General features: G+C 45.4%; 1 protein-coding gene across 16 annotated transcripts in view; it reads left to right on the top strand.

Moving 5' to 3' along the window:
- The window catches only part of LOC139384325 (transcription factor SOX-6-like), a 193,195-nt gene extending 180,638 nt beyond the window's left edge, over window positions 1-12,557 (top strand). For 5 of the 16 annotated variants that reach the window (XM_071129008.1, XM_071129009.1, XM_071129014.1 and 2 more), the window contains 3 exons: window positions 6,536-6,778; window positions 8,127-8,343; window positions 9,452-9,883. In XM_071129008.1, coding sequence (XP_070985109.1) covers window positions 6,536-6,778; window positions 8,127-8,343; window positions 9,452-9,764 — 773 coding nt within the window. In that variant the 3' untranslated portion in view covers window positions 9,765-9,883. Of the gene's footprint in view, window positions 1-6,535; window positions 6,779-8,126; window positions 8,344-9,451 lie in introns of all 16 variants that reach the window. The other 11 variants (XM_071129020.1, XM_071129010.1, XM_071129015.1 and 8 more) reach the window with 7 other exon arrangements.
- The last annotated feature ends 1,340 nt before the right edge of the window (window positions 12,558-13,897 follow it).

The raw sequence follows: 13,897 nt of genomic DNA on the forward strand, positions 1-13,897 counted from the left end.
AAATAGGAGGCTATTTGTTCAAGCTCAAACTAGATGGTTTAGACATGAGACCATATCAGTTACAACTGTAATATATTAGATCAATTAAGGTGTCCCTTTTTGAAGTTGGTTGATTCCCGAAACAATGAATTCAAATGGTTTTTGATGAAGGGATAAAACATTACATTTGCAAACGTTTACTTGATTCAGACAATTCCCTTTATACAGTTCGTTTGATTCCCAATAGTTCTGTTTTATTCATATAGGCCTATCCTTGGAGATTAGTGTGCGTGTGCCTGTGTGTGTCATTCCCATAGTCTGTTAGGACGAGGAGTTGGTTTTGCATGTCAGCCCAGGTTGCCCAGGTTTTATGGATTCATACTGGAATAGTGAGATGTGAACAGGAATGCACCTTGCCCCACTTTAAGGCTGATAGCATGCGAGAGGAGATGGAGGAGACAAAAGTAAGAGCTATACTATGACATGCAAGTGCTAACATGTCAGCTGTTAGTTCCTTTACACACACATAGAAATGAAAGAATTCAAAGCATCCAACTGGCATGTTATTGTTTAATTAGCGGACTATGAACCACGGCTTGAATAGAGGCACTGAGCACTGCATGTGTCATATCTGTCCATACACTGCATGTGTCATATCTGTCCATACACTGCATGTTTCATATCTGTCCATACACTGCATATTTCATATCTGTCCATACACTGCATGTTTCATATCTGTCCATACACTGCATGTTTCATATCTGTCCATACACTGCATGTTTCATATCTGTCCATACACTGCATGTTTCATATCTGTCCATACACTGCATGTTTCATATCTGTCCATACACTGCATGTGGGCTGATCCCCTCCCTTGGAGGGAGAGGCCCTATTGTCATCAGTAAATACCTTTAGTGAGAGGTGTTTGATTTGATCCCACTGGGCGGGGAGCAGGGAGGGCTTGGCAGGTTGGAGTGATTGTTGCCTGCACACTGAGGCAGATCCTCCTGAGCAGATTCCGGGGTGACAGTCGGTGTTGCCCTCAGAACAAAGCGGGGGGGGGGGGGGGGGGGGGGGGGCAGCATAGCCCTCTGGCTCTGCTCAGCACAGGGTCCAGTCTGAACCTGCAGCACACAGGTGTCATAGGCTACTGGGCTTTACAACACTCTCTTCATTTTTTTCTCCTTTCTTTCCCTCTCTCTTCTTCATTTTGCCTCCATCTCTGACTTCTTTCTCGTTTCCCTCTTCTTCTCTTTTCTCTCTCTCTCTCTCTCTCTCTCTCTCTCTCTCTCTCTCTCTCTCTCTCTCTCTCTCGCTCTCGCTCCCTCTCCCCCTTTCTCTCTATCTCTCTCTCTCCCTGCCCCCCTCTCTCTCTATCTCTCTCTCTCTATCTCCCTCTCCTTCTATCTCTCCCTCTCTCTCTATCTCCCTCTCCTTCTATCTCTCCCTCTCTCTCTCTCTCTCTCTCTCCCTCTCTATCCCTCCATCCTTCTCTCCCTCTCCTTCTCTCCCTCTCTCTCCCTGCCCCCCCTCTATCTCTCCTTCTCTCTCTCTCTATCCCCCTCTCCTTCTCTCTCTCACTCTCTCTCACTGTCTCTCTCTCTCGCCCTACCCCCCTCTTTCGCTCTCTCTCCCTCTCTCTCTCTCCTTCTCCCTCTCTGTCTCTCTCTGCAATTCATGCTGCTCATCTTCAGTGTCTGTGGGAGAAACAAATTAAAAGCAGATTCTCATATCGCTCCGTCACATTGAGCTGCAGGCCTCATGAATCACAATAAATTTGATTAAGCAGCCCTCCCCTGTTCCCCCCCCCTCCACTCCCCAGCCCCAACCCTGGGAGTTGCCCTGTCACTGCTAAACATCTGTATTGATTTATACAATCACACACCTAACTAACTGCTTCCCGAACGTGTTGCTCCTCCTCCAAAAATCAATTAATGCTTGTTTGTAAATGTCAGAACAGTGTTGGGTGTTTTATTGGAGAGAAAACAGCATTGTTGTAAATTGCATGTTACTGTTGTGGGGTGATGCTTAGTGAGCTTTAGGCCCTGCTGCTGCTGCCAGCTCCCTCAGTGGCTGCTGCTGCTGAGAGGGCGGCAGGGACCTCCCATGTGACCATACACAAGCACTGTGGCAGGGACGGATGCGGTCCTCTGTCCCCATGGAGTGGTGGCATCATGCGGCTCTTAGCACCCGCCTTCTAGCCCAGGGTCAGGCTCATTTCTGCTCTCAGCTCCAAGTCCCAACAGTGACAGACAGAGCCCTCAGCCCTGAGCTGGTTCTGAATCTGGGTCTGCTTAGCTCGTCAGCACTCCGTTCCACACTCACACAAAGCCACCAGGATGTTATAATGCTGTTTAGAAGAGCCATAGATTTCCCTTTCATGGCTTGCTGGTGCAGATACGAACTGGAGAAGAAGTTCTCCTCCTCGTCTTCCGCCTAGCGAACCAGAACCCAGGGCTTCACGGGCCTCATCTCTAATGAACTGATTGAAGTGGTTTGTTTCCTGGCGCTGGTGTCAGGGTGGCGGGCCGTGTTGTGTCCCCCTCCTCGTAAGAGGCTCACCTCTGCCCGTATGCATGCATGCCAGTATATAAATTGCTGAATCAGTGTCAGTGGCAGAGTAATGGCACGGGGGGCATCGTAAATTAGAGCGAGCCATCCCGGGGCGCAGACACTGGCTGTCGTGTCTGAGTGAGCGCTGCGCTCCTGCCCTAATGAATACCTTCATCTGGCCCGGCAGTCAGCAGATTGGCCTACGTTGATGGATACTGTCAGCCCCACGCCACACCACATTTCATTGCACAATAAACATGGCTGTCAAAACCAAACAAAGTGAAATCAATTCATCCTATACAGTGAGTGCGTGCTAAATGAAATGAATGTACTGTGGGGACGGTGCCAGCAGAGGTAGTGTATTATTCCTGAATCCTGACGGCGTAAAGCAGGGAGGTAAAGACATATAGGTTTTTCTCAACCAGGCACGTGTACAGGTATGTGTGTGTTAAAGGGGATACTTTGGGATTTTGACAATGAGGCCTTTTATCTACTTCCCCAGAGTCAGATGGACTAGTGGATACCATTTGTATGTCTCTGTGTCCAGTATGAAGGAAGTTAGAGGTAGTTTAGCAAGCCAATGCTAACTAGCGTTAGCTAGCAGATACCCATAGACATTCAGTCATTACGCTAGCAATTGCGCTAGCGCTAGTTAGCAACTTCAAACTGTACCCAGAGACATAAAAAGGGCATCCACAAGTTGACTCTGGGGAAGTAGATAACGGACATTGCTAAAATCCTGAAGTATTCCTTTCAGGAGAGATAGAAGAGAAGGTGTGAGAGGATTTTCTGTCTTGTGTGTATGTCTGTTGAGAAACAGGCTTTTTACATCAAGTTGGAGAAGAAAGGCTGGGCTCTAGAAGAGCTTGTTGACCGGGGTCTCTCCCCAGGGCTCTGAAGGAGGATGATCATATGAACAGTATGGTGCAGGCCAGTCTGAGCCAGAGAGGTAGCTATATCCATCCATGCACAGTGCAGAGCAGGCAGATGACAGCCGTCTGACCGTCAGATGCCTGATATGACTGTGGCTCTGAGACTGTTGCCTGGCGGAGGCTAAATGACAAGAGCTGAGTCCCCAGGGCTCTGGCTGATGTACCGTGACGGTGTGAAGAGGCAAATTGCTCTGGCCTCCCAGATAAAGGGAAGCCTTTCTGGATCATAAATGTGTCGGTATGACTGTTAAACATGAGCTGGTGTAAATGGACTTGGAGGCCCTATATGGAGGCACAGCCCAGCGGGGGCCTGGGAGAATAGGGCCTCCTGCTGGACGGCCGGACCTCAGCCGGAGTCCCCCCTGAGTCCCAGCCAAGCCTCAGCTGAGTCCCAGGCCTCGCTCCTAGAGATCAGGCCTACCACCACAGGACCTCCATCCCCTTATCAGTTTGGACATGGCTGTCCACCCCAAGCCCAGCGGGACGTGTGTGTGTGCGTGTGCGTGCGTGCATGTTGTCTCTCACCTACTGTTTCCTTAAACACTCTCCTATAGATAGTTAAAGCTCTATCTAACGTTGAGCCAGTCCTCTTCTCTCCATGTCTTACTTCAGGGCTTATCTCTGTACTGTGCTGAATAGAGCCAGTGAATGAGTCTGTGGATAGTGAATTAATCACAGAGTAGCGCTACATTCTATTACTCATTAACAGTTTGATTTTGTTTATCAACTGAAATAATACTAGAAATCAAAGTGCAGGTAACGTGTGCCAAGATGGAGGGCTAGTAGAAGATCCTAATGAGAACACTTCACATGTGGATGATGAAATATGCATGAGTCATCCTAAGCTTTCCTTTCCAGATTTTGGATCATTAAAGATGGATGGTAGCATATGGAAAGCTTTTTTTGTCTTATTTTTCAAGCCTTGTTTATCAACATGTTTTTGTTTGTTTAAATATTCATACGGCTTTTATTTAATTCTTTCACATCTTACATATAAAAGGAAGCAAATGCGCATGCAAACAGAAATCATTATCAGGCTGATGTACAGTTTAATACGGAGAGAGGGAAAGAAACTCTTCTCACATGCTGATTGTGAATGGCCTGATTGAGAAACAGCACTTTACTGAGGAGTTCTGTGTGTGTCGGTATGCTCTCATCTCACACTCAGTATGTGCAAGTTAGAATGGGCTAAAGCAGAAGAATGTTATATTATATTAAGCACTTGGCAGAGTCTCTTCCCTCCTTGATTGTATTTTTCTTAGAAGGACTGCCTCACGCTCCATATTTGTTATTTAAGTTGGCATTCGTGCTTGTTTTAAAGAAACTTCTGGAACTTCAGTTTGAAACGTATGGGGCTGAGTATAGAAGTGTGAATGCTTGTCGAGCCCCAGACAAAATATTTAACATGCATTTAAGTCATGGTTCTCTTCTTTTGGGTTTCGATATATGTGTTGATCCGTAGGGTGGCTCCCCTGCTCTCACAATGTCCCCTTGTTCTACATTCAAAACATGCTCGTCAAATCCAGTCGCCAGAGCCAGTCTGGTCCAGTGGAAAGGAACCTTGAGAACTCAATTTCCTTCACCTTGTAGTGTAGCACCAACCCTACCCCTGTTCTCGTCTCAGTCCAGCCCCAGCACCAACCCTACCCCTGGTCTGGTCATAGTCTCAGCCCAGCACCAACTCTACCCCTGTTCTGATCTCAGTCCAGCCCCAGCACCAACCCTACCCCTGTTCTGGTCTCAGTCCAGCCCCAGCACCAACCCTACCCCTGGTCTGGTCTCAGTCCATACCCAGCACCAACCCTACCCCTGGTCTGGTCTCAGTCCAGCACCAACCCTACCTCTGGTCTGGTCTCAGTCCAGCACCAACCCTACCTCTGGTCTGGTCTCAGTCCAGCGCCAACCCTACCCCTGTTCTGGTCTCAGTCCAGCCCCAGCACCAACCCTACCCCTGTTCTGGTCTCAGTCCAGCCCCAGCACCAACCCTACCCCTGGTCTGGTCTCAGTCCATACCCAGCACCAACCCTACCCCTGGTCTGGTCTCAGTCCATCTCCAGCACCAATCCTACCCCTGGCCTGGTCTCAGTCCAGCAGCAACCCTACCTCTGGTCTGGTCTCAGTCCAGCACCAACCCTACCTCTGGTCTGGTCTCAGTCCAGCGCCAACCCTACCCCTGTTCTGGTCTCAGTCCAGCCCCAGCACCAAGCCTACCCCTGTTCTGGTCTCAGTCCAGCCCCAGCACCAACCCTACCCCTGGTCTGGTCTCAGTCCAGCCCCAGCACCAACCCTACCCCTGGTCTGGTCTCAGTCCAGCACCAATCCTACCCCTGGTCTGGTCTCAGTCCAGCCCCAGCACCAACCCTACCCCTGGTCTGGTCTCAGTCCAGCACCAATCCTACCCCTGTTCTGGTCTCAGTCCATCCCCAGCACCAACCCTACCCCTGGTCTGGTGTCATTCCATCCCCAGCACCAACCCTACCCCTGGTCTGGTCTCAGTCCAGCACCAACACTACCTCTGGTCTGGTCTCAGTCCAGCACCAACCCTACCTCTGGTCTGGTCTCAGTCCAGCACCAACCCTACCCCTGTTCTGGTCTCAGTCCAGCCCCAGCACCAACCCTACCCCTGTTCTGGTCTCAGTCCATTCCCAGCACCAACCCTACCCCTGGTCTGGTCTCAGTCCATCTCCAGCACCAATCCTACCCCTGGCTTGGTCTCAGTCCAGCCCCAACCCAAACCTACCCCTGGTCTGGTCTCAGTCCAGCACCAACCCTACCCCTGGTCTGGTCTCAGTCCATCTCCAGCACCAATCCTACCCCTGGTCTGGTCTCAGTCTCAGCCCCAGCACCAACCCTACCCCTGTTCTGGTCTCAGTCCAGCACCAACCCTACCCCTGGTCTAGTTTGATTCCAGTGTCAGTCCCAGTCTCAGCCCCAGTCTCAGTCCCAGTCTCAGTCTCAGTACTAGTGATGACAGCCCATTGGGTATGGGGGTTGAACGTGGCTCGTGGCAGTTGATTAATTGCTCGCCTCGCTCTCTCTTCTCCTTCTTGTTCCTACTCTGGTGTTTCCAGGGTGGAAAGCTCTGAATGGCTCTGGTACCGGAGCAGATAAACCACAACAGTATTATTGTTGGCCTACAGGAGGTGCCAGCACAGCCGAGGCACGGGTCTACAGAGAAGCCCGGGGGAGGAACAGCAACGAGCCCCACATCAAGAGACCCATGAACGCCTTCATGGTGTGGGCCAAAGATGAGCGCCGCAAGATCCTCCAAGCCTTCCCAGACATGCACAACTCCAACATCAGCAAGATCCTGGGTACGCCTTTCTTCTTTCTCTCTCTCTTCCAGCCATACCTCTATCCTTCATCCAGCATTACAGAGTCTGTTACAGTCTGTTAGACTTCCTGTGTTAGATTATGTTTTAAAAAATTCTGACCAAGTTGGAAGGAACAGGATCGGATTTGCTCAGAAAGTCAGGAAACTGGCATGAAAATATATATTTTTATAGGTTTGTTGAAACTAGCGTTCTTAGGGTTGTCAATGAGAATTTTGTCTCTCCCACAGACGCTGAAAAAACAGTCCTTATACAGTTGATACTATCAGTTTACTATTAAATTATATTGTAGGCTTTCGTTAAAATGAAATGTTCCCTATTAAGCACAATGAAGTGAAACAATAGCAAGTGCCCGAAAGCGGCTTCCCTTTTGAAAGCCTGGTGTAGTGTACTCCTCCTCAATAGCCCCCCCCCCCCCCCCCCCCTCTCTCCCACAAATCTCCCCTCAGCTGGATATAAACACTAGGCTGTTTAGCTGTTGGCAATAGTGATAAACGTGTAGTGTTTAAACCACTATGTTAACAACAAGAAGAAACAGAACGCCATTCATGAAACAGTGGAACACTGTGGAGGCAAATTGCCTGGCGGACAGAATCAAATACGTTACTGTTGGTGATGTGAGACCCAGCGGTCTGGCGGTCCAGAGCTGAAATCTACAGTCGTTCATTAATATGTCGAAAATATTTGTTCTCCGTATAAAAAAGTCAATTTTTTCTAACTGCACAGACAGGGTATAACTTAAAACCTTTGTAACAGTTTTAATCTCTTAATGACTTTTATGCTCAGCTGCCAGCTGAAGCCCACTGTGGTTAATACCTGTCTATGTGGACATAAACATTTGTAGCCCGGTACCAGTGGGAGTGGGGGGTGAGGCGGGGGGTGGCATGTTGTCTGATTCGCCACAGTGGCTCAATCAGCCCTGGCTTACAGATGGATTTACCACCATGTCACTGCCGTCAGTGTTTGTCATGAAAAATGACAGTGGTTAAATGGGTCTCGTCCCCACTGCACTGAGAGTCCATAGATCACAGCTTTTAAAAGTGGCTTCACCCAGGCAGGAGCAGGACACACTAGAGATCAGCTAGAGACTATTTACAGGCCTGGTGTAGTTTCTGTTAACTCACCCACAGCCCAGCCACTGGCTTTATGGGTTTACATGGTTACTACAGAGACCACAAAATAATATACTGTATCCACAATGGAATCTCCTATTTGCATTGATATATCTATTGTTAACTAATTATTCCAAAGTCCTTTTTACACCTCTGTAGTGAAAATGTACATTCAAAGTGTATGTTTTACTGATATCTGTGTGTCTGCTGTGTTACAGGCTCTCGCTGGAAGTCTATGACCAACCAGGAGAAGCAGCCGTTCTATGAGGAGCAGGCCCGTCTCAGTAAGATCCACCTGGAGAAGTACCCCAACTACAAGTACAAGCCCCGGCCCAAGAGGACCTGCATCATCGACGGGAAGAAGCTGCGCATCGGCGAGTACAAGCAGATGATGCGCTCGCGACGGCAAGAGATGAGGCAGTTCTTCACTGTGGGGTAGGTGCACAGTGAAGAACGCCAGGCTTAGAGCACAGGCGCGACACACACACACGTAGACACACAGCTAAATGACTATTCTGAAATCAGTTGGCCTTTTGCCTGAGAACAGACTCTCTCTTCACTGTGCTTACACTAAAGATGGTTGTAGTGTGTCTGTAACTTGTCACACTAAGCCCCTGACCTTGGAATCAACCCATATCATCAACCTGTTAAATCATGTTTGTTATACAGCCCTCAGAATAGATGAATAACGTTTTGACTACTTTCCCTTTTCCGTAAAAAAGAAAACGTGTTGTTTTTTTCTCCACGTGTAGTGATGACGGTGGTGATAGTTCGTCGTACGCAATTTCCAACCGATTTGCGGAACATTAATGAAACCCCAAGTCAAACACATTTCCTCATCCACCTTATTGTCAAGTGTTTTTTAATAGTATTGATTTATCAATTTGAGACAATAGCCGACTGCAACAGCAGAGAAAGAGATGCCAACATTATTACAGGATGTAAAGCATAAGTATAGGTTTACAGAGGGCTGGAGGGCAGCTGTCTGGAGTTTAACTTCCTAATTTACTGCGTGTGGTCAGTAAGGAGAAGGCTTCTCCAGGTGTTCCCTCATCACCCGTAAGCTATACGATCACTGGAGTATCAATCACTGCTAAAACACCAGATGAGAGAGAGAGAGAGAGAGAGAGAGAGCGCACTAACCACCAATCGGCTTTATGTTACCAATAAACTGGGTGCAATTTCAGAACAACCCAGAACGGTGCTGTTCTCCCAAATCATTTTCACAGAACCATTGGCTGAGAACACACCTCTGTGGAGAACAGTTAATCCAGCTAGCTCTCTCAGTTTAAGTGCTGAAGTGGAGGTGTCTTTAGGGTTGTCTCGAGCAGCACACACACTGTCAGCATTCTTTCCATTTGCTCATCCCATGTGATTCTAATTGTTTTCCTTTATATATATTTGAAGTAAAGCCTTTTTCCATCTAAAAAATAACACAGAACTCATATTGTAACGAGAAGTAAGTCTGGATTTTAACGATGAAACAGCAACAAACTTGTCTAATGGTCTCTCTCTCTCACTGTCCTTCATTTTCTCCCTACAGGCAACAACCGCAAATCCCCATCAGCACCAACGCCAGCGTGGTCTACCCTGGGGCCATAACCATGGCAACGACCACACCCTCCCCTCACATGACGTCGGAGTGCTCCAGCGCCTCAGCAAGCCCGGAGCCGACCATTCCCGTCATCCAGAGCACCTACAACATGAAGATAGAGCCCAGTGCCATGTTAACCAACGTCCCCATCATCAACGGAGAGGTAGATGAGATGGACATGTACGAGGACTTTGACGAGGAGCCCAAATCGGACTACAGCAGTGAGACTGAGACACTGGAGCCCATCGTCAGCGCCAACTGAGACCTCTCAACACACGAGCCGAGACATACACACATTCGTACTGGAGAACCATCCCCAGGGCGGAAGACTGACTGAAGGAGGAGAAACAGAAGAACAAAAAAATACAGAACAAAAATAAATGGTTCTGTTGATTTATCATTTGGGAGCCTGCATGCATATGTGGCTCCGTCAGAATCAACAGCTAAAGGTCTTAAATGTTTCTTACAGTGTGTGAAGCAGTTTGGTTTAGTTCCTTTTGTTTTTTATTATCTCATCGTTTATTTTTTGTGTTTTCTTCATGGACATTTACACAATTAGGTTATTGCCTATACAACTTTGGATGACAGGAATTGAACTGTACCGTTTGATATGAATCCATAATTCTTACAGTCTTACTTTCTTTCTTATGGTATACATATTTTTTTCTCTTCAGTTAAATGCTTTTAATAGATTTCATTACTGTTTTTAATGGGAGTTATATATTCTCACTCAGGTATGCTGTGCCAGCCAACAGCTTGTGAATGTTTTAAATCTGAATTTATTTGAAACTATTTAGAAAACAAAATATTTGGAAATTCATATTAACTAAAAACAAACAAACAGAACAATTCCACAATTCTGAGACATAATCAGACTCCCTTATTATTAATTGTATTAGTATTATTATTAGAATAATTATTATTGGTATTATTAACATACTGTACAATTTTGTGCAGATGTGCCAAACGTTTCAAGGGTTCTTTCTCTTAAATAATTTGTTTGAGTCTCGAGGGAGAGACTCGAGTCTTAGACAATCTCTTAATATCTTAGTGCGGCTTCAAAATCCAGTTTCTTTATATACCTTCTATATTGAAACACTCAGGAATCTGGAGACAGTGTGCTGTGTCTAGGGCAGGAACAGGAAGTGATGCAATAGCTTCAGGTGTGGTTGTTCATAATGGCAGCTGTTCTCCATAGAGACCAATGCGGTGACCAACAGGCCCTTCTCTCCCTGTCCCTCTCCAGCTCATGTCACCAGCCCAGTCTAGCACAGAGCACTATAACACTCCCCTCACACTCTCTGCTCATTCTTCAACTCAGTCTTACCAAGTTCTTAATCAGAGTGATTGTAATCAGGCCAGAATTCCAAGGGGCCAAAGGCATCCAATCTGTGGGATTGGAAAGGCAGCGAAAGGCAGCTTTGGGGGCATTATAATCACAAATTGCTGTTTTACAATGTGTAGCTACAGTAGATTTGGTTGAACACTTTAGCCCCTACTGGGGCGGCAAGTTTTAAAGTCTTTGGTCTTTCTTTTTTTGTTAAATCTTAAGTATTTTTTCGACATTGTAAATCTAAAATTGACACGGGAAGGTCTTAAAGCAGAGTTAACTACTGCAGCAGTCTTAAGAGAAGAGGCAATGTGTGAGGGAATAACATCGTGCTTTTATTAAAGGAGGGTTGCAGACAAGGTATTACATTCTAACAAGTCATATTAAACACAACAGTATTTCATTCATAAGCCACACCAGATCTGAGATGGTGATTCTCTACATTCATGCACTTAGATATTAACACTTACTACTTCATTTTTCAACTAAGTTAATATTTTATATTGAACAAAATTTGTGTTGTTTTATAATGACCAGTTGCCTATTTTACATAAAGTTAAACTTAAGTATTTTAGAGCAATTGAAAATGCACTTCTGTATTTTATTTACATACAGACAATGAATATGAAATATAACACAATCAATCAGCTCTTAATCTTGTGACAATCAGTCACAAACTGAAAGTCCTTTACCTCTTGAATGGTTATTTTATTAGTTGAACAGATCCCAGGTTGTTACCTATGGAGAAACAGCTAGAGATGGCCAGCAGTCAAGGCCTTACTGTCTATAATACAGCCCTCCTACAGGCCAGAAGGACTAAGTACCTCCCTCTCTGCCCTGCCCCTGCCCTGTCTCGACCCCTGCCCATGGCAACCCCCACACCCAGGGGGTGCCATCTGGAGTGGCAGGCAGTGCGAGGCTTGGAAGAGGAGAGAGGGGGAACAATAAGGACGGGGCACGTAGCGCTTATTGTGCTCTCCATCAAAGCACAGACAGTGAGGCTCCCACCCCGTCTCCCGCCCTGGCCCAACCACTAGGCGCTGGCGAGCAGATGGAACAAGTACATCAAGCTGTGGGGGATTACTAAAATGACTGACGAGTGGATATCATCTCAAATGCAGCATTATTAATGCATGAGCCCGGCTATTCTCCTCCGTGCCCTTGAACCTGTCCATTTCAGACCAAGCCCAGAGGTTTAAAATGATCTAAATGGCTGGTCACCAGCGCTGGCTGTCTGCATGGCCAGGACTCCCTCCTACTGCTGGTCACTGCATTACTCTCCCAGGTCTAATTGATACAGATGGCTCTTTAGTACTTTTAATTTTACATTCAGAGCTGGCTTTTATTGTGTTGTGTCTACGTTTGAAAGCATTTATCTTAAGTCTTAGAAGTTTTTAAGCACCTCATTATTAATTTCCATTTCAGTTTATTTTTCTTATTTTGGTTGGTTGGTTTCTTTGTTGCTATTGTTGTTTTAAGGTACAATGCTTTTTTCTAGGATTTCCTCCCATACACAAACCTAAACGGATTTCCCTCCAGGTCCACATGTCTAGGTTTTTAAGCTGTTACTTCTGTTTGCTGGTTGATTGGTTGATTTGTACGTGATTTGTACATATTTCTATGTCCATGCCAAACCAATTCAGTGGGCTGGTAGTTACAAAAGGACTGTTGATAGGACTGAAACTTGACTGCGCTTGTATAACAAAAAAAATACAAAAAAACAAAGAACTTATATCTCGCAACGAGTCAAAGTGTTATAAGCACTGGATATAAATTGTATTTTTTATCAATTCTGACTAATGTGAAGCTGTTGTACCAGAAAAAAACCTGAATGAACAAAAGTCACGACAACTTGGACTCGTGGGCTCGTTCTCACAGTTACCAGATTTGAATAATTTTTCAGTCTACTTGTTTTGTTTATTTATGCAAAGACATGTGTAGTGAATGAACACTTTGTCTAAGCTCCAGGGCCACCAAGGGGAGAGAGACAGCGCGCGAGAGAGACTGAGCAGTAAACTCCACAGAAGGCTTGCATAGTAACTGGTTAGCTGAGAAACACCGGATTTCAGACACGCATTTTATAGGTCACATATGTTTTGTGTTGTATATTGTATTTGAAGCTATATAGTGAGTATAGACATTTTATTGTATTTATTAGCCACTGTTGGCTCTAAAATTGTCAGTAGAACATAATGAAAGGACAATCAGAGAGAAAAAAAATATGTTTAATGAATTGGAGCTTCATTTTCAGTAAATTCACCATTTCATTATAGATTTTATTGTAAATACAACATAGGAAATAGAATTATATTTTTGTTCATAAGTACTTAGTGAAGTATAAGTTATGTATTTGACTGTTATTTTTTTCTTCCTTTTTTTTACATCAGTGTATGTTGATCCATGTTCTTAAAACTGACAAGTCACTGTACGTCATGTAGATGCTGAATATTTCTCCTGGTTGAAGAGAGCAGTATTGGACGGTTGAGTAGAGCAGTATTGGACGGAGCTGTAGCTGAGATAGACAGACAGGCCCCTTCTTGCTAGCGTTTCAATGACCTCCCTCAGACAATTCAAGGAGCCAATCAAAACCGAAGCTGTATTCCTTAGCCTTGGACATTAAGGACAAACATTTTTTAAATAAATAATTAAATAAATATTTAATTACATGCACAGTCGGTACAAATAAAGTACTCTGTATCTTTCATAGGGACAGTGCTAAAATTCATCTGAACAACAAGCAGTTAAGATGTATATGTTTTTATTATACAACTTGCGTTTGCAATCATGACTCAATCCTAGCGACATACCTTATCACTTGTGTTTTGTGTTTTTCACAGCCCTCAGTGGTTATATGTGTCAAATTTGAACGGAGAGGTTGATAGTAGCATAAATTAATAGCTCAATTTTAATTGCACATCTGCATGCATTTGTTACATTTGAAATTAGAATGACACAAGAGGATTTTATTCATTGGCAATTTTACACAAGTTCTTGGGGATCTGAAAATGAAGGGAGTGTGCAAATATTTATTAGTTTTAACGTGGCACAATGCAGAGCCACTCGTG

The sequence above is a fragment of the Oncorhynchus clarkii genome, chromosome 26 (genome assembly GCF_045791955.1).
Source record: "Oncorhynchus clarkii lewisi isolate Uvic-CL-2024 chromosome 26, UVic_Ocla_1.0, whole genome shotgun sequence".
Classification (NCBI taxonomy): Eukaryota; Metazoa; Chordata; class Actinopteri; order Salmoniformes; family Salmonidae; genus Oncorhynchus; species Oncorhynchus clarkii.